This window comes from Bos mutus, chromosome 8 (assembly GCF_027580195.1).
Source record: "Bos mutus isolate GX-2022 chromosome 8, NWIPB_WYAK_1.1, whole genome shotgun sequence".
Lineage (NCBI taxonomy): Eukaryota > Metazoa > Chordata > Mammalia > Artiodactyla > Bovidae > Bos > Bos mutus.
This window is the reverse complement of record NC_091624.1, coordinates 76,118,235-76,137,890: the sequence shown is the minus strand read 5'-3', so window position 1 is coordinate 76,137,890 and position 19,656 is coordinate 76,118,235. Positions and strand designations below refer to the sequence as shown.

Sequence of the window (19,656 nt, the reverse complement as noted above, 5' to 3'; positions counted from 1 at the left end):
ATTTGATTCTTCATGCCACCCACAAATCTGTTGAAAAGAAAAAAAAAAGGCTAGTGGAATGGTACTTAGAATGATTCACTCCTTTCCTTTTAGTTTTGTATTTCTTGCATTCCTACCATTCATGTATAGCACCGAAAAAGTATCTTTTTGGAAAAAATTTTATTCTCATGCTCAATTTCATAAAAGACACACTATAGTATCTGTATTGCAATTCTTTTTTAAAGTACAAGTTATTTTAAGTTTTTAGGGTATTTCTGGGTAGCTCTAGTATTTTGTTGGAAGTTTCCACCTAATCCAACATGCAAAAATTAGAGGTATACTGTTTCATGGGCAAACACATCCTGATTGTCTTTCTTAAGTTGCTCTCACAGTGAAAGAGAAAGCAATAACGTTAAAAATGCCTTCTTTCTTTATTAAGAGCCTACTGTGTATAAAATGTTGTGCTCAATTTACTGAAGGTTCTGTAGGAACTATTATTTATCACCTAAAGAGCCATACTTCAAATTGTTGCTTGGAGCCAGTCAGTCATCACTTCCATTTTTTCTATTCCCAACAGGACCACCATCACTCTTATGGTCTGTGTTACTTCTTAGTTGCGACTCCTGATAATAGTGTTCTGTAAATCATCCCACATTCAGCTGTCACTTAATCTTTCCAAAGCTTCATTCTATATTGTTCTTCTCCAAAACATTAAATAATCCCCTTTGTGGTTTGCTGCAAAAAGGCTGGTTGACTTTGGTTGGTATCCAAGGCTCTCCATGATCTGTTATTTTTTAATCCTGAGCCATTGTGTTTTGCCTCATCCTCTTTTGGTTTCCTAGTGGATCCATCACACCTATCCTGTAGTGTCAGTGTGGACCTGGGATCAGCTGCTTCAACATCTTTCAAAAACTCGTTAGAAATGCAGGTTTTTGGACCCCCACCACAGACCTACTGATTCACAAACTCTGGTGGGAGGGTGCCTTGGTGTAAGCATGCCAGGTGCTTCTGATGCATATAGATATTTGGGAAGTCCTCATCTAGGCCAGTCAGGTGACTCACCTTTGCCAGAGTTCCTTTTTCACTGCCCTGCTTTTTTCTTAGAATTCCTGGAATGCCTTGCCTTTCTTTTGGTAAAATCCTGCCAGTACTCCAGGGTCTAATTGAAGACACTGCTTTTTTCCATGATATCATCCTGCTCCCTGTATTCCGTGGCATTATTTGGCTTTCCTCCCTGGCACTAGTCACTTATTAACTTGTACTCATCATTCAATGTACCTGGGTTATTTTCCCTCCTAAACTGGAAAATCACAGAGGGTGGAATCTGACTCATTTGTGTATCTCGAGATGCTCTGTAGGCTCATCTCGAGATGTGTATCTCGAGTAGGCTCTGTAAAAGCAGTCTGTGGCTTATTGATTTTGCATAGAAGATTGAGAAAACTAAGCCCTTGCCCAGGAGGCATATAAACATCCTGTTAAATCAAAGTGGCTTATGCTAGCTATTGTTTTGACTTATTGAAGCCAAACTAGACCTAGATGTGATGTGTCTTTAGGGAAGAAGCCAAATGTGCTGGTGTAAAACATTCTAACCTCTACTGTTTAGCTGGAGAAGTTGAATTAACACTGTCATTTCACCTGGTGCCAAGAAAGCAACTTCCGTTATTCTGCCAATAATAGACTTTTATCCTGCACAGTGGAGCGTCTCTTAAATCTTACACATAGCATTGATGTGCTTTCTTCCACCGATGTATTCATGTAATATTTCCTAAGAAGTGACAGTTTCTTCTCATAAAGCATTGCCCAAAAGGTGGCCTGAGCAGAGAGTGAAATTCAAAATGGTTGGCTTCAAGATGACCTCAACATGGGAATAAGATAAGCTTGGGCTGCCTCATTTCACAAACCAGGTTGTTTGTTTGCTAATACAAAGGCATCGCGGTTACAGTTTATGGGCTGTATATACAGTGGTTTGCATCTCTCCTGGTGGTTGTGATGGGACAAGGTGAAAAGAGCGAGGAGTCTAAGTGTCTTTTGTCTTTCTTCCCTTTCTTCTACCACTCCCCTCACAGGCTCTGAAAGTGTTCCAGCTGAAATTTCAGATCAGCCTGACTTGCTGCGGCTTCTGAGGCAGTGATTCCAAGCTGCCAGTGTGTGCTGGTGCCAAGCTGCAGGATGGTGCACATAGCCAGGCCATTGCTGCTGCTCCTTGCCTTCTTCCTCCACGCGGATGCTGAGAGTAAGCCATCCTCCCTTTCCCTGGGGGGCTGGGACCATAATGAGTGGTTTTGTTTGCAGTTGGCACCATGCTCAGGGCTGCTGAATATGTTTCCTTTGGAAGTAAATCCTGAGACACTGTGGGATCCTCCTTGGCTACCAGCCAGCCTTTCAGAGAGATTATTGATGTGACTTCCTTACCATTTCCTCTCTTGCTTAATGCCCTTTTTCTTGTGCATCTAACTGCTCCTACTGTTTTGGCTTTTTTTTGGTACTCTTACCAGCCCAGTGGCAAAAGACACTATGAGACCAATGATAGAACACCAACTGGGGTTAACCAGTTGTTGGTGCCAATAAGTAAACATTGCTCAGACCCATTAGAAATTTCTTTAGTTTTGTGGCTATTTCTATGTTTAGAAAAATGCACAGTGTCACATTGAGCCCAATTAAACTTCCAAGCCCTTGTAGCTGTCATAGCAGCTGTTCTAACGTACCGTTTCCGACAGCTGTCGTGGAGTACAGTATTCAAACAAATCAAGCAGAACTGACAACTTTGTGGCTGGATGAAGAGTGTGGAAGTGTGAGGAGAATTCTGTGGCATACAGACACCAGAGTTTGGATTATGGGACTCAATTTGTGAAGTCGAGATTGTGGTCAATTAACCTGCCAGTTAATGAGACGATCATATCTCCTTTGTAATTCAGAAGTCATTAGACCTACCTTGTTTATTTATGTTTCTTTCTCCATCTGTCCTTTGGCTTTTGGGAAGAGACAGTACTGGAAAAAGGCATGTCTGGCTTGCATTCACTGACATGTCTGGTTCTTGGTAGTGGTTTAGCTCTTAAAAGAGTTGACCATTCTCTTTGGAGGCCCCTTGGTACTATCAAAGTGTGTAATATCTGTAGTCGTTAACTTTTACTTACACCGACTATTTCAGATTGAACTTGATTCATGTTAAAGATGTTTCAAAGACAGCGATCCGGTGTCTTGTTGGCCCTTACCTATGAATTGCATTTCAACAAGAATTTCCTCAATAGCAGCCAATTTCTTTGTTTAAATAGGGGCTCTAGTTTTTAAAGAGAGCTTTCCAGGAGTGAAAGGAATATTGTTAACAATAGGATACATATGGAACATACATGTTTTAGGCACAACATTCTCTGGTTAATAATGTATATAGTCTCCTAATTAGCACTTGGGAGTGCTGGTTTAAGGTGAAGCCAAGGAATTTCTACTACAATGCCAACAAATAATTAACTGGGAAAAGACCCAAGTGAAAGACGCTTGTGTTATTTTAAAGCCGTTTATGTCAAAACCTATTTTAACATTGAAATCTAAATTTAGTGTATTAAAGAAATAAGGCATATGGATTTATTTCTCTGTTGTGGCTAGAGTGAAAAAATAAGTTGTTCTACAGTTGTTAATTTTTGGCAAAAACATTAAGACCATGGGAAGTCACTTTAATGTCATATCTCAGAGATTTTCTTAAAGTTACTACACCTAATTATCATATATCCGTGAAGTTATCATTCTAGATAAGTAAGCATATTCTTCTACTGAAAAGTTTGCTTTTGCTTAATTCTCTGGTGAAAAGTGGCAGACAGATACCAAGCATTGAAGAACACATACTTTTAAAATTTAAAATTATCTTTTAAAGACAGTCTACTATTCCTCCTCTTGTTCTACCTCTTCTCTTTCTCTTCCACTCTTCCCTCACATTTCTTATCCAGTAGAGTCTTAAGCAAGAAATAACAAAGGCCTGAGTAAGTGGTTATTAGTTAAATTAAGATATTCACCATGTTGTATATTTATGTGATACCAGTTTTCAACCTCAAGATGTAATCTGGAAAATAATCCTTTCTCTCTCACTTGTCCTTTTGCACTACAAGGAGGGGCAGGCTTCTTTGCCAAATTGATTTTGTTTAGTGTTTTGTGTCTCCTCAACCTTACTTGAGGATATTTTCCCTTTAATACATTCTTTTGCCATTGTTGAACAGCATGTGTAACCTGAGTATTCCTGGGGAAATACATGAAGAATCAGACATGCATGGCTTTTCTTTTTCTTTTTAGATACATTGTAAAAGAAAGAACATCCCCTAGTAATCTACTGGAGGATATTCATGGTGCATGTAAACACATATAGAGCCTGAGATATAATTTTAGTCACTAAGAATGTTTAAAGAACAATGGATAAAATAGGATTTAGACTGTAAGCCATTAAATTGTGCCATTAGCATCACTTAAAACACTGAAAAAAATAAAGATAGAAGTTATAATGAAGAAAAAATTGATTCTTCACCATCATATAAAGATGATATTTCTCAGGCTTGTATTACCTGGGAGACTGATTTGTTTCTCTGTGATTTCTTTAGAATATCTAGCTATATTTTTTCCCTCTTTCCTAGCTGTATTTTATATTTGTACAAGGGATTGGGAGTTATATTTCAAAATTTAATAGTAGCTTGTCAAAGCCATTCATTTACTATGGAATAATTTTTTTTAATATTATTCTCTTTTGAAGAAGGGATGATATGATAGGTTGGGAGTGGAAAGAAGCCATTCTGGTGAACTCTGTTAACTCTATGTGTACAACTCCCTCCCTTTAGAAATGATTAATTCCAAAGAGCCATGAAGTTAGGCTTATAATCTATTGTGTGGAACACCATAGCAAAGTGCTGGTGTGATGTTGCATTTAGTAGAAGAGCTCTCATGAGCCTTGGTTCAAACCCAGATTGAAATGTTGTGAAAATATCCCTTTAACAGAAATTTATAGTTTTTGCTGCTGCTGCTGCTGCTAAGTCACCTCAGTTGTGTCCAACTCTGTGTTTTTGCAGTGCCTATTTAAAGTGCCTGATCAATCTCCACTATTATTTTTAAAGACTACATGTGTACATGGATCCTATTTCTTTTTGTCCTAGGTGTGTAACACTTGAAATGTTGTCGCTTATTCCTTCTTGAACGCACACACACATGGTAGAGCTGTGGTCTCAGGGAAGAGTCAAGTGGGAGTTCTCTCTCAGTATTAGGAGTAGCCCTTCCGCATGCCAGGCTGACCAGTTTTCTGTCGTGGTTTGACTGAGATCAATTTGGTGTCAATATGCATGCAAATTCTAGAAGAATTTAGAATATATTATATTAATATAATCCTAGGGTAAATATCTTTCTGTTGGCTCAGTTTGCATAATAGTTTCTGATAATTTTATTTAGTATTAGTTTGTTATTTACCATTTTGTTTGTTTTTTGAACTAAGTGCAGACCAAGAATCTGCTGTTAAATCTTCTTTTATAAAATTGGTTTCACTACAATGAAATCATTTACATTCTAGACCTGAGTTTATGCTTTTTGGCCACTGTCATTGGACATGAGTGTTACTGGATCTTTATTACAAACACAACTGTCGACAGATGAATTCCTAAAATGGTTTAGTTCATCTTTTTCCTGCTGCTTTTTGCCTGTTTGCTGTCTCAGATGGTGAACACACCCTCATGTTCCTTCTTGCTGTTAATGAACCTCCCTGTAGTCCCCATCAACTTGCAGTACTTCTGTTCTATGTGAAAGCGACTAGGTTTCTTTTATCCCCCCTCTGGTAGTATATCTCTCTGTCCAGTGTAACTGCATTATTTCTTTGGCATTAGAGAATAGACTGACATCGTTATTGTAAGATGACCAACTTGCTTGTTTTCTGATGGGGAGCATAGGGTGGTACTCAATAAAGTAAGCTCTGAAACCAGAGTCTGGTTTTAAATTCTGCCTGTCCTTTTGTAACCTGGAGCATGATGCCTCGTACTCTTTGCCTCAGTTTCCTATCTTAAAAATGTGGATGATGAGTGATGATGGTGATGGCATAGACTAGTGCCTTCTCTTGGGTTTATTGAGGATGAAATGAATTAATGTAAAACACAGATCAGCAGATAACACACAGTAGATATTTAATGTGTTATCTATTATTGAAAAACATTCAGCTAACAGTTTTCATTGAGCACTTGTGTTTAGGTACCGTGCTAAAATTATTTAAATTTGATCTACAGATTATAAAAATTTGGATGATTGATAAACCAGATTTTCCTGCAGTGTGTTAAAAGTCCCCAGCTTGCCTCTCTTTAAAAAAAAAAAAAAATCCTATACATAGGTGACTCTTATAAACTCTGTTCCAGGAGTTAATCTGAAGATCAAGAGGGAAAAATTTGAAGCATATCTGCTTTTTCAAGCTTAAGATATTACCAATTTAAAATTAATTTGACTTGGGTCTAATGGCTAATGGAAAGTGTTTCCATCTTCCTGTTTTGTTGCTTCCTGTAATGAATTTTCTTGAGTTGCTCAGAAGGAGGAGCTGGAGATATTTACTATAACCAAATACGGGAATATATGGGCCCCTGGTCCGGAAAGTTCGAGATGGAAGTAAACATAGTAATGAAGAGAGTAAGTGGCTTTTGATATGGCCAGAAATTATTCTTCAGGAAGAAAACTAAAAAACAGGAAAATGATGAGTTTGAAGGGCAGGGCAAATGATTCCTTTTGTATTTTACAGAAATTACTTCTGCAAAGAAACCTAACTCAAGTCGTTAGATCACCAAAATGAAGTTAGGAATGGAAAGACTGTCTTTTTTCTGTCATCAAAATGTGTTCCTTCCAGTAGACAGGGCCATTTCACTGAGAGCATTCATAGCTCATCAGAAATGTTCTTTAGTTTTTATTTTGGATTATGAGTGTTTAGGCATGTATGATATATGTATATATGCTTGCATGTATTTATGTATTTAGATCACAAACCATTTAACCATCTATTAAAATGTATTAATTGCTAGGGATGATGAAAATGTTCTAAAATTAGATTGGGGTGCTGATACTAATTGGATATACAGGTACAAAATACCATTGAAGTAGGACATTTTGAATGGGTGATCTGTATGTCTGTCAATCATATTCCAGTAAAGCTCTTTGAAAAACAAAAGGTAAACTGCTGCTTAGCACAGCTCTCTGGTTAGATTCCCTTTGGTGTGTGTCACCTGAATAAAAAGTGTACTGGTTCCTTGGGCCAGTTAGAATAGACATGCTCATTGAGGAAAGCAGGAAGAAAGCCAGTTCATTTTCCATGCTTATCAATGCCTTCCTTGTTTTCCTTTTCTCTGAATTTGCAGAGGTGTGGCAAAATACAAAAAACCTTACTGCTGCCTCCTTCCTCCCCTCACGGTAAAGTAGCTAAATTAGCACCATCCAGCTGTCTGCAGCAAGAAAAGTATTCCAACTATTTCACTTATCCTTTGCAGAGTTTTCTGTAGCTTTCTCAATTAATTGCTCCCAGCAGAGCTGTACCTATCTAGTAAGGTTAAGAATATGTCACACAATCAACAAATGTGTATACTTCAAAGCATTTTATTGTGTATAAAGGGACTTGCTTTATTTTTAGTCCAAGATACAACATATTTGTTATCTCTGATCTCTACTTGTGATGAGGCCCTTAAGCTTGACAGATGGAACAATATCTGAAATATTTGTGAATTGCTTTGTTACTGCTCATAGCCTGGTGATATTTGACTATACTGTTCTGTGATTCCTTAATTTCTTTCCCAGGACATTCTTAGTTTCTTTAATTTTCCTCACATAGTTACTATTTACCTGATTCATTTCAAATAAGTTTGATCTGTTTGGGAGCCTCCACTCTTCTGCCTTTGTTGTCCTGCTTTAGTAAATTCAGAGAATTCCCAACCAGTGTCCATCTGGAAATAAAGAATTAATAGTACTGGTGCTTGGGTGGAAATTGATTCTCTTACCTATAATTTTGCTTTTTCTCTTTTCCTTAGCTTGCTTTAGATTTATTTATTCATTTGTGATGCAGTGTGTGTGTGTGTGTGTGAGAGAGAGAGAGAGAGCACTAGCGAGTGAGCATGTACTCCATGGAAAACTTTGTGTATAATGGTGGGGATACAAAGATTTAAAGAAGTGTGGTTCCACATCAACTTGTAATCTTCCTTTAGATTTCATGGCTCACTTTTCAAAACTCTCTCAAGCAGCGCTCCCAGGCTTTATCTCTAGGCAGGAGTCATACTTAAGAATATAGACTTGGAAGCCGAATGTGCTTAGTTGCTCAGTCATGTCCAACTCTTTGCGACCCTATGGACTATACAGTCCATGGAATTCTCTAGGCCAGAATACTGGAGTAGGTAGCCTTTCCCTTCTCCAGGGGATCTTCCCAATTCAGGGATTGAACCCAGGTCTCCCGCACTGCAGGCAGATTCTTTACAAGCTGAGCCCCAAGGGAAGCCCTGTGTTCAAATCTTGCCTCTGCTGTATAAGTGTTCTGACCATGTGCAAGTTACAAGTCTGTAGGCCATTTTCATATCTGTAAAATGAAGATGAAAAGTGGCATACATTCGATATGGATATCATAAGGATTAAATAGAGAACTGTTTATAAAGTATTTTGAAGAATAGGATTAAATATTCACTAAATGTTAGTTGCTGTTGTGCTTTTTTCTCATTGATTTGCATCATTTCCAAATTAGAATCATATGTATGTAGATCTAAACATTTAGGTCAATATTTAGGACATTGATGATCCCATTAACATCATAATTTGAGCAATATCTTTTGAAACTGTAAATATATATCATTATATATACAGTTTTGCCACCAATGGGCATTGACTGATTGGTACATTCATGTACTTAATACTCCCTTTAATAATTATTTATTGGACATATTTCCTGTGTCAAGTATTGAGGTAACTACTGGCTAAACAGTGATGAGGTAAAGGAATAGGATCCTTACCCCATAGAGGGATGATTAATCTCAAAACTTTTATATGTTTGGTGATAAATGTTATGAGGGAAGAAAATAAGGAGGTTAGTGTCTCAGCTATTCAGAAGAGTAATAAAAAGGTTTCTGAAGCAGTGATTTACTTTTTTGCTTATTGTGAAATAATTTTAGACTTGAAAGAAATTAAAATTGTACAGCATTTTCCGTGTAGACTTCACGCGTATTTCCCCAATAATGATGTGTTACATAATTGCAGTACATTATCAAAATCAGAAAGTCAATATTAGCACAAGACTATTAACTACAGGTTTTACTAGTTTTCACATCAATTTTTTTTTTAAAGGTGTAGTTCTATTAAAGAAGATCAAATGCATAGCTCTGAGGGAATGCTTTTTGAGTTAGCACTTGATGGATGAATAGAAGTTAACTAAACTACACCTGCAAGAGCTGTTAAAGTTCGAGAAACTTTTATACGGCAAGACAGGGACGACCTACTATATTCTGGGGACTTGAAAGAATGGATGTAACTGGATCCCAGGTGGTGAGAAGGAGGAAGTAATCCAGTGAGAGTGTACAAGTAAGCAGGGCTATCTAATGCGAGGCTTTAGAACTTGTTCAGTATCTGGGGTTTTATTCCAAAGACAGCTGGAAGAGTAACAGAAAGAAGTGTGAAAAAACAGCAGTGTGGTGGTAGCAGGGATGGAAAAGTCTTTTGGAGCCAGGCCAACAAAAATGTCCTCGAGGTCTTTTAAGAGTCTTGTTGAAGGTTAAAAGATGGGAAGCAGGAGAGAAGAGTGATGGCAGTTAGGAAGACCAGATGGCCTTGAAACTGAAAAAAAAAAAAAAAAAATTTGATTTTACTGAGATACATTCTCCTAAAACTTGAACCAACAACAGATTAGCTTTTTTCTTTCACTCAGAATTATGATAATGAGGGACATGTAATTCTTTATTTTTAGCATGTCCTTTTTCCCCGAAATACATTATTGCTCATACTTATAATTTCTCTTTTTGGTTGTTCAGACAATTTTATTATAAACTTAATAAATTTCATGTATTTGTAATAAATAAATATTCATGTATTTGTCAAAAAAAAAAGTACCTTGGAATCCAGAATTAGTTTAAAACTGTGAATGAACTTTAAAACCTTACTAGAAAAGGTATTTCAATTTAGCGTTTGTTCTCTAACGAAGTTTTTAAATTCACTTTACAATATGTGGTGGGTTTTGTATAGTCACAGCATAGTGTTCTGACAGTTCTTTTATACTACAGTTGTTGAATGTGACATTAAAATACACTAAGTACTTATATTTTCATATTTAAAAAGTAGTGCATAATACGTTACTTTTGGGCTATAAGTGCGGGAAGTAAAAGGAGCTGGTTAAATACATTCCAGTAGTTTATTTTCTCTCTTAGTTTTTCCTTTGTTTGTTGTTTTTGCTGAATTGCTTCCCTGTGGCTCAGCTGTTAAAGAATCCGTCTGCAATGCAGGAGACCTGGGTTCGATCCCTGGGTTGGGAAGATCCCCTGGATAAGGGAACACCTACCCATTCCAGTATTCTGGCCTATAGAATTCCCTGGACTGTATAGTCCATGGGGCCGCAGAGTCGAACATGACTGAGCGACTTTCATTTCACTTCACTTCATAAAGGAGTGAGAAAAAAATAAATTGTGGTTGTTTGTTTACCACAAAAAATTGCAGACCTTAAGTTCTGCATACCATTGACCAGATCGTTAGAACTATCTGTATTATTTATGCATCATGGGACTTTTTATTTTTACCTAAAGACAGATATTTTTGGTAATGACAACCATGTTTTGAAAAGAGCCTGTTTTTTCCCTCAGTACACCTTTAAAGATTTTTAAATTGTTTTATATCTGGTCAAGTTAAGATTTTTGTGAACCTCATTTTAATTGGTAACAAAAGTTTACAACTTGATATTCAAAAATGTTACTGCAACCACCTATTAATAAAAGTACTAGCTATTAAAAAAATAGACTAAGGGAAGGCATTCATTGTTTTCAGCTGTAGTGATTTTAGGTCATTACAAAGAGCACCTCTTTAATGTCGTTGTGTATCCTTTAAAAGTAAATTTAAATCACAATGTTTAGTTGAAAATTAATGTTTAATTCAGTAAATGCCTACTGTGTGCCCCAAACAAGCCATATCCTGGTTCTTGTTATCACAGAATTTACATTCTAGCTGGGGAGGGAGGAGAGAAGCATGCAGCACAAGGTTGTGAACCAGAGATAAAAGAACAGTGTGACTTTGATAGTTACAAATGCAGCAGAGATAATGAAACAGGGTGATATGCTGTGAAAGTAAGGGGGGTATTAGAGGAGGGGACTGGGCATTTCTTCATTTTCTGTCAAGGAAGGTGTTGCCTAGTGAGAGACAACACTTAAGCTGAGTGATGGGGAGCCACCAGCTGTGAAAAAGTAGAGTTCAAGGCATCCAGGCAAATAGAACAGTGATTCACAAAAGCCTGAAGGAAAGAAGCCTCCTGTGTTCAAAGGACAAAATAAGGCCCAAGGGTCTGAGGCACAGTGGGTGGGAAGGCAGGAGAGCGGGGTGGGGCTAGACCATGTGGCCCTGCGGGCCTTAAAAGGTGTTGGATTGCTCCAGTATGTGGGAAACGCATGTGTTCTTGGGATATCTATCTATGAAACCTTAGTTGGGCACACTGTCCTCTACTGGACAAAGTAAATGTTTTTTTCTCAAATAGTTCATTGAAGGGTTGGTGCAATCTCTGATTAGGTTCTAAATTCATTTTCTAAGCTCCTCGAATGAAATTTCCTTTGTACCATCCATGTAGACTTTGGACACTAAAACCTTTGGTTAACAAGAGCAAAAATAATCTGCTTTAAACTCTTTAGCTCTGGCATAATTTGTTTTTCTTTTGAAGCAGAAGATATTTCTGCATTGGAAATATGCAGTGAAGTCTACACTCCATCAATATCCAGAGCTGGAGAGGACTAAGGAGGTACATATGAAAACAGAGCTTTTTTTTATTGGAAAGTGATGGCCAGCATACCTTTGCAGGGAAAAAGGGAGATTCTATAGGCCTTTCATCTATATGGTTCCATTTAGTTAAGAACCCTGGTGTTCATTTGGTAAAGAATCTGCCTACAGTGCAGGAGACCTGGGTTCAATCCCTAGGCTGGGAAGATCCCCTGGAGAAGCAAATGGCAACCCACTCCAGTATTCTTGCCTGGAAAATCTATGGACAGAGAAGTCTGGTGGGCTGCAGCCCATGGGCTCACAAGAGTTGGACACGTCTTAGCAACTACACCACCACCACACAGCAATGGGATTCCTAAGTGATTCCTGTAGGGAAAGTGTGTCCTCTATGTAGATGAAATAATTTTAATTAACTTTTTCCTGGTAAACTTCTTTTGCTTGGAGGAAATCTATTGCTTATGTGATTTAACACATTGGATTTAGGTTTAAGCCCAGGGGAGTTATAGGATAATAAATTAAGGATTATTAAACTATAAGTTAAATATGTTTTCTGTAAAATAGTACGCAGGGTTAGCAACCAGATTTGGCTTAAATTCTGGTTCCTCTGCTTACCTTAAACAGTTTTCTCAATTCTTCTGACCATTTGGGAATGCTCATAGCTCTTATAAGTTGCTGTGAGATTCAAATGAAATCCTTTATGCGAAGTGCTGTGAGTACCTGATGCATGGCAGGTATTCAGTAAAGGTTCATCTTTATCCCATTGTAGAAACCAACCTGCCTGATGTATGTAGAAATCAATTGTCTTGCATTTTCTCCTAGCTGAGATGATTTTCAGCTCAAGGAATGAGCAATACCTTGAACAGCAACAAAAAAAGCATAATAAAAAAAGCATCCTTGTCTTAGATTTGTTTTATAACTTATATGCTGAACTCAGTTAAATCTCTTCTGGCTATATTTGTGCCATCAGTGTAGCCTGGAGTTTGTCAAGCTTAACACTGTTGACCTTTTGGGCTGGGTAATTCTTTGTGTTGGGTGGGGTTTGCTCTGAGTATTGTAGAATGTGTAGCAACATCCCTGGCTTATTCCCAGTAACATTCTAGCCCCCAGTTGTGACAACCAGAAGTCTTCAGATATTGCTAAATGTTCCCTGAGGGGCAAAGAAACCCTTGGTTAAGAACACTAATAATGTGTAAGTGCTGGTGCAGGATGGGCTTCCTTGGTGGCTAAGACTAAGGAATCCGCTTGCAATACAGGAGACTCACGTTCAACACCTGGATTGGGAAGATGGCAACCCACTCCAGTATTCTTGCCTAGAGAATCCCATGGACAGAGGAGCCTGGGGGGCTACAGTCCATGGGGTTGCAAAGAGTTGGGCATGACTGAAGGACTAATACTTTTCACTTTTCTGGTACAGAATGCTGGTGCAGAGACTAGAAGAGGGAGATTCTGCCCTTCTAACAGAAGGGGGAAATTTTGTCAGAAATATGTTAGGCATTTTGTAAGATCTTGAAATCAGCTATGCAAACTGATAAAGCTAAATGTGATTTCTGTTTAATGTCTGTATAACCAGGAACTGATTGCCTAATTTCTTTATGTCTCAATTTGTTGTCTAGAGTATTGCATGATAATTACAGGATTGCTGTGAATATGAACCAATGTAAGGTGCTTAGAACTATACCTTACACATAGTAGGCACTAAATATTAGCCATTGTTACTACATCAACAAGTTTCTTTATAGTGTATTATTTTTGTTAATATTTTTATTTTACTTTGTTTTAGTAATAAAATCCACTTTATCTCATAGCATTGATCATGAAAATACCATACCCTTGTATAATTTTTAAACATTTTATATCTTACCTCATTCCTGAATACTCTAGGAGTAGGGAGGATACCTTTTATCATCCGCAGTTCAGTTCAGTTCAGTCGAGTCGTGCAGCCATGTCCGACTCTTTGCGACCCCATGGACTGCAGCATGCCTGGCTTCCCTGTCCATCACCAACTCCTGGAGCTTGCTCAGACTCATGTCCATTGAGTCCGTGATGCCATCCAACCACCTCATCCTCTATCATCCCCTTCTCCTCCTGCCTTCAGTCTTTCCTAGCATCAGGATCTTTTCCAATGAGTCAGTTCTTTGCATCAGGTGGCCAGAGTACTGGAGCTTCAGCTTCAGCATCAGTCACTTCTCAGGTAAAAGAAACCAAGGGTCAGAACAGATGACTTGCCTGGAGCAAAAAGGTGAGAAGGTAATGGAGAGAGCCCTAAAATTCAGCTCTCTTGATGCTTTGTCTGTGGAAGAGGCAGAATGATTAAAAAGAGCAGGCACAAGAACAAAATGCTTAGTGACCAGAAACCTGGACAAGGGGACAGAGGGGTGTCACCACCAAGGGAGATTTCAGAGGCCCATCTCCACTGCAGTAGTGCTGGAACTTCATTCATAGCAGAGTGAGGATTCAGAATCACGGAGGAAAGATTACACCGTATCCATAGTTTATGCACTGTGTAAGAACTAGAGAACCATTGAATGACTACTATGAAGGCTTCTGTCCTGTTTGAATTAAAAAAAAAATACTATCAATTTGGAAATGTTTGCATCCGTGCAACTAGTATTTTATTATAAAATGATTTTCACTTATCATTAGGCTTCCTTGTTGCTCTCATCTGCCAATTTGAATTGAAACTGTCAGCAGTAAGTTCTGACTTTAAGCATGACTTTAACCACCGTAAGCATGGTGTGATCCTCTTCTTAGTCATGTTCTGGTAGGTTGGGAATCATGGACAAACTATTCTATAGCCCCTCTCAAGGTGGAGTCAGATTCTCCTCCCCTTGAATTGGGCTTGTTTCCTTGAGGTGCTTTGACTTACACAGTGCTGCAGCAGAGACGCTGTACTTGTCCTGGGCTTAACCCTTTTCAGTCTGGGAGCTTCCATGTCCACTCTGTGGTGCCTGGAGTCATCGTAGAACAATGCCCAGCTGTTTAGCTGGAGGGACCCCATGGAAAGAAAGAACTGCCCAGAAGGTCTGCACACTTGTGGCCTTCCAGGTGTTCTAGCTGGAGCCCAGCCTCCTCCTGGTGCCATGAGAGTGATCTCAAATGAGTTGAGTAGAACCACCCAACTGAAGCCTGCAAGGCAGAATCCTGGGCAGAGAAATCTTTGCCTTAAGCAAGTTTTGAGGTGGTTTGAAACACAGCAATAGGTAACTGGAAGGCTAGTGATTATTGTCAACAAAATGAAACACCTACCAGCTTGAGGAACTAGCTTGGACCTATCATTTATTCTTTTTTCTCTTCCGGCTCCGTACCACAGATGGCATTCTAAATAACAAGTGTTTAACGGCAGTCCTTTCTTGAGGAGATGAACGTGCTGATATACACCAGTTAAAGCCCGATCTAGTGGTAAACTTCTGAAACCTTTCCACATTTTTGCATGCCTTTTGACTAGAAGTCGATGAATGGTTTTTGTGAAGGACCATATATATAGTAAACATTTTTCTTTTTTTATTTTGTGAGCCAAGCAGTCTCTGTGACAACTATTCACCTCTCTGTTACAGCAAGAAGACAACCGCAACAATTCATAAATATGTGGGAGACGTGGTGTTACAGTAGGACTTTATTTACGTACCCATGCAGTGAGCCAGCTTTGGACTGAGGGTCATGGTCATGACCTCTGCTTGCATGACCTTGCACACAAGTTCTCCTCTAAAAATAGTGGGGACTAGAGAATATTTATTAGCAGAAAACTTTGTTTTAACCTGGTGGGATTAGCCAGGGGAAAGCGATGTGTTTGATTACTCTCTTTTAGCACTTTACTTTGTTAGTAACGTTTATTGGGAGCAGATTAATTAAAATAAATGAGTTCAAGGAGCACGTCTCTTGATAAACAGAGATGTTTAATAGCACTTAACCTTTAGAATTTATGCAGAATAAGCTTTGCATGTTGTTGTGCTTTATGTCTTTGGGGGGTGCTTCAGGTACTCGGCTGTTTAGTGCCACTTCAGATTGTAAACTCCTGACAAATGAATAATTTATCAGCTGTGGGATAGTTTTCATTGCACTGTGAGCCTGACATTTGGAGCTATGAACATCTTAGGATAAAAAGTGTTGGTAAGTGTTATGTTTGATGGGAATGTTGTAACACGGTCTGTAAAGAAACAGATTTGTAATCATGGGTATTGAAGCCTGATACTGGTTTCATAAGGCAAGCAAAAGCAGAAATATCATGGTGAATTTGATCACTTCATGGATGCTTCTAGTATTGATGTCCTCTATACCATCTCAGCACTCATAAATCAAAAGCAAAATAAAACTCTTCACAAGAAAGCACCATTGATCCAGCAGCAATGCTTGGAAATAACACTTTGATCCACACTGTCATCAAATGGAAAGGCCTTCAGAGGGCATGGAGAGAGGGCAGTTTGCAGTTGATTGCAATCGGAATCCCTGACTTACTTGGGAAAATTTAAATTACCAGCTATTGCCAGTTTGTCCTGGCAGCTAGTAGAAGGCACAAGTTTCTGAAAACGTAGGAAGGGCCTAACCATATTCTCATAAGGATTGGAGATTGTTTAGAGTTGCATGAAGAAAGAGTACTAATTAGATTAGACAGAAATCTTGGCTGAATAAGGACGATGAGTAATGGTTAAGTCTGTTCAACTATGGAGTAAAGTCTCAAGGGAAAGAATGAGATCCCCACCGCATGAATCATTTGAACTAAGTGGCAGAAACCACTGTGGAAAACTACTGTTTCTGAAATAATCAAGACTACATCAGCAAAAGGATATAAAAAGATCATTTAGCAATTGCAAATCACATAATTCTTTTTGCATTTTAATTGTACTGATTTGGAATGAGAGATGGAAACAGGAAGGGTATTATGATAATTATAATAAAACAATTGCTTGTATTCTGGGATCTGTTCCCTCTAGAGAGTTTGCAGTTTAACAAATGGATCTGACACCACTATTGGGCAGGGGATAAATTGGCTCTCTTTCCTTTGGTGTATTTACTCAGGCCACTGAAAGTGTAAGTTGCTCAGTCGTGTCCAACTCTGTGACCCCATGGACTATACAGTCCATGAGATTCTCCAGTCCAGAATACTAGAGTGGGTAGCCTTTCCCTTCTCCAGGGGATCTTCCCAATCCAGAGATCTAACCCAGGTCTCCCACATTGCAGGTGGATTCTTTACTAGCTGAGCCACAAGAGAAGCCCAAGAATACTGGAGTGGGTAGCCTATCCCTTCTCCTGCGGATCTTCCTGACCCAGGAATTGAACCTGGCTCTCCTGCATTGCAGGCGGATTCTTTACCAGTTGAGCTATGAGGGAAGCCCACTCAGGCCAATAGGCTCCTCTCTGTGGCCTGAGAGAAGCTTTCACGCATTACTCACAGTCACCAACTTGTTTAACTCAAAAAGTGCTTTCATTTTTTCCAGCTTTGCTAGTATTCTCCCTTTCTCCCTTTCTGACCAAACAGCTTTGGCATTCCAGATCTTACCTACTCTTTGAGATCCATCTTTTCTGCTGACTTTGGCCACTCTTACTTAGGCCCACTATGTCCCAGGTAACTTATAGGTAACAGGAAGACAGAGCTAAGTCACTGCTCTCTGAATAGTGGGAGAGACATAAAGAGATAATTACAACATAGGGGGCTGTGTGCAGTAATAGGCACGTGCATATGGTGTTGCCAGTAGCAGGCTGTTGTTGGAATTTGTAGCGAATGTGAACAGAGATGGTAGAGACAGAAACATACCGGAGGGCGTTAAAGCAAAGCTAAAGAGCTTGGAGCTTGCCTGATAAATCAGTGGTTCTCAACCTGATGATACTTTATAATCACTGGGGATAAAATATAGCTGTCTAGGGCCGACACTGAACATTTAAATCAAAATATATGAATTTTAGGACCAAGCATAGGTTTTTTTTTTTTTTTATGTTTCCCAATTAATTCTTAATCCCACCTTAGCATTACCAGCTGATAAGGGAAGCAGTGAAAGGTTTTAAACTGGAAAGTGATGTGGTCTAAATTGCATTTTTGGTAGGTCACTGACAGCTGTGTAGAGGATGAACTTCAGGGTGAGTTGCTGTAAAGCCAAGTAGGATAAGAGTCAAGATGGTCTGAACTGTGACTGTGGCTATAGGATAAAGAGGGGCCAGATACAAAATTTATTTAAGAGGATTAAAAACTTGCAGGATTTTGTGATGGATTGAACTTGGTAAGTACGGAATGAGTCATAGAGGAAACAGCTAGAGAGGAAAAGTAGCCAGAAAAGTGCACACTTCTTTGTATATTTCTCTTCCACCCTCTCCCTCCTCTGCCAGTGCATCTAATGCACTGTATTATGGTTTTTGAGTTTCTCCTAACAGTTATCATAGTTGCCATACTTTTTTGTTCAGCCTTTATAGACAAACTAAATCTAAAATTGTCTAAAATTTCCACTTACTATGCTCAGGAAAAGTATATTTACTCATCTCAGATCCTGCTTCTTGTCCTCTTCCCAAAACTGAGCCTTGAATGCAGCCAACGGTAGCAAATTCAGTTCCCATAGTGACCAGTCAAGTAAAATTCATATGGAAGCAACAGTTTAGCTCTTCGGAAAGTCTCTGCTGGATTTCATGAGGGAAGCAGCCACCCAGCCTCTTCTTGCCATTTGAGAATGCATGTCCAGGGTCTTCTCATTTTCCTAGAGAAGGTTGAAGTCCAGATTTATAGGGCACCCCACTCCAGTACTCTTGCCTGGAAAATCCCATAGATAGAGGAGCCTGGTGGGCTGCAGTCCATGGGGTTGTGAAGAGTTGGACACGACTGAGCGACTTCAGTTTCACTTTGACTTTTCACTTTTCACTTTCATGCATTGGAGAAGGAAATGGCAACCCACCCCAGTGTTCTTGCCTGGAGAATCCCAGGGACGGGGGAGCCTGGTGGGCTGCCATCTATGGGGTTGCACAGAGTCAGACATGACTGAAGTGACTTAGCAGCAGTAGTAGCAGCCCTACTTTTCACACATTTAAATCAAAAATCATTAAGTACCAGTAACATAGAGGCCAAAGGAAATGGGGATGGATCTGGTCCGGGGTCAGAGGTTTTCGATCTCTGTGTTGAGTCTCCATAGACTTTTGTAAAATAGAAATGAGAATTTCTAAATCCCAAGATTTTCCAGCCCTTTCAGTGGTTAACAATAGCAGAAAATGGTTAAAAAGCAAAAACTTCCAGAAAGTGGTTAAAATAGCAAAGCATCAGCCGCAAACATTTGGGCTGACTCTGTTTGTGGAAAGTGAATTAGAGAATGGATTCCATTACCAGGTATCTCACACTGAAATATAAAGCAGAAGGGCAAATTTAAAGTCCTTTAACTGCAATTATATAGATACTTCTGGTGAATGTGAATTGGGGACGATGAATTATTCATTTCAATCCTCTGGTCCCCAGTTTTGTACATTCTAAGGAGGCCAGGATTAAGGACCTCAGGTGGTCCCTCATTGCTGGGGGCTGGAGAGAGGGGCCCCGTGCCCTCCTCCTGATTTCATCCATCCCCTGGAGTCAAGCCAGCCTGGTTGCTGGAGCTCTTTTTTCCCTCAGGGGCTGCTCTGGCTACCCAGTGTGCTGCCTCTGAATGTTTAAGGCTAAAGAGCAGTTGAGCAGTTGTTCAGCCAGTGAATTAGCATTTCAAAGGCCAATGCTCAGAGGACACTGCCCAAGTGAGCAGCTGGGTGGAGGCAGACGAGTTTACTCATACAGTCCTGTCTGGGTAATACGAT

The 19,656-nt window shown here is 39.2% G+C and overlaps 1 protein-coding gene across 12 annotated transcripts in view; it reads left to right on the top strand.

Annotated features, from left to right (window-relative positions):
• PTPRD (protein tyrosine phosphatase receptor type D) overlaps positions 1-19,656 on the top strand; it is a 572,219-nt gene that overhangs the window by 113,574 nt on the left and 438,989 nt on the right. For all 12 annotated transcript variants that reach the window (XM_070375882.1, XM_070375878.1, XM_070375881.1 and 9 more), the window contains exon 2: positions 2,046-2,212. In XM_070375882.1, the coding sequence (XP_070231983.1) occupies positions 2,149-2,212 (64 nt within the window). In that variant the 5' untranslated portion in view covers positions 2,046-2,148. The remainder of the gene's footprint in view (positions 1-2,045; positions 2,213-19,656) is intronic.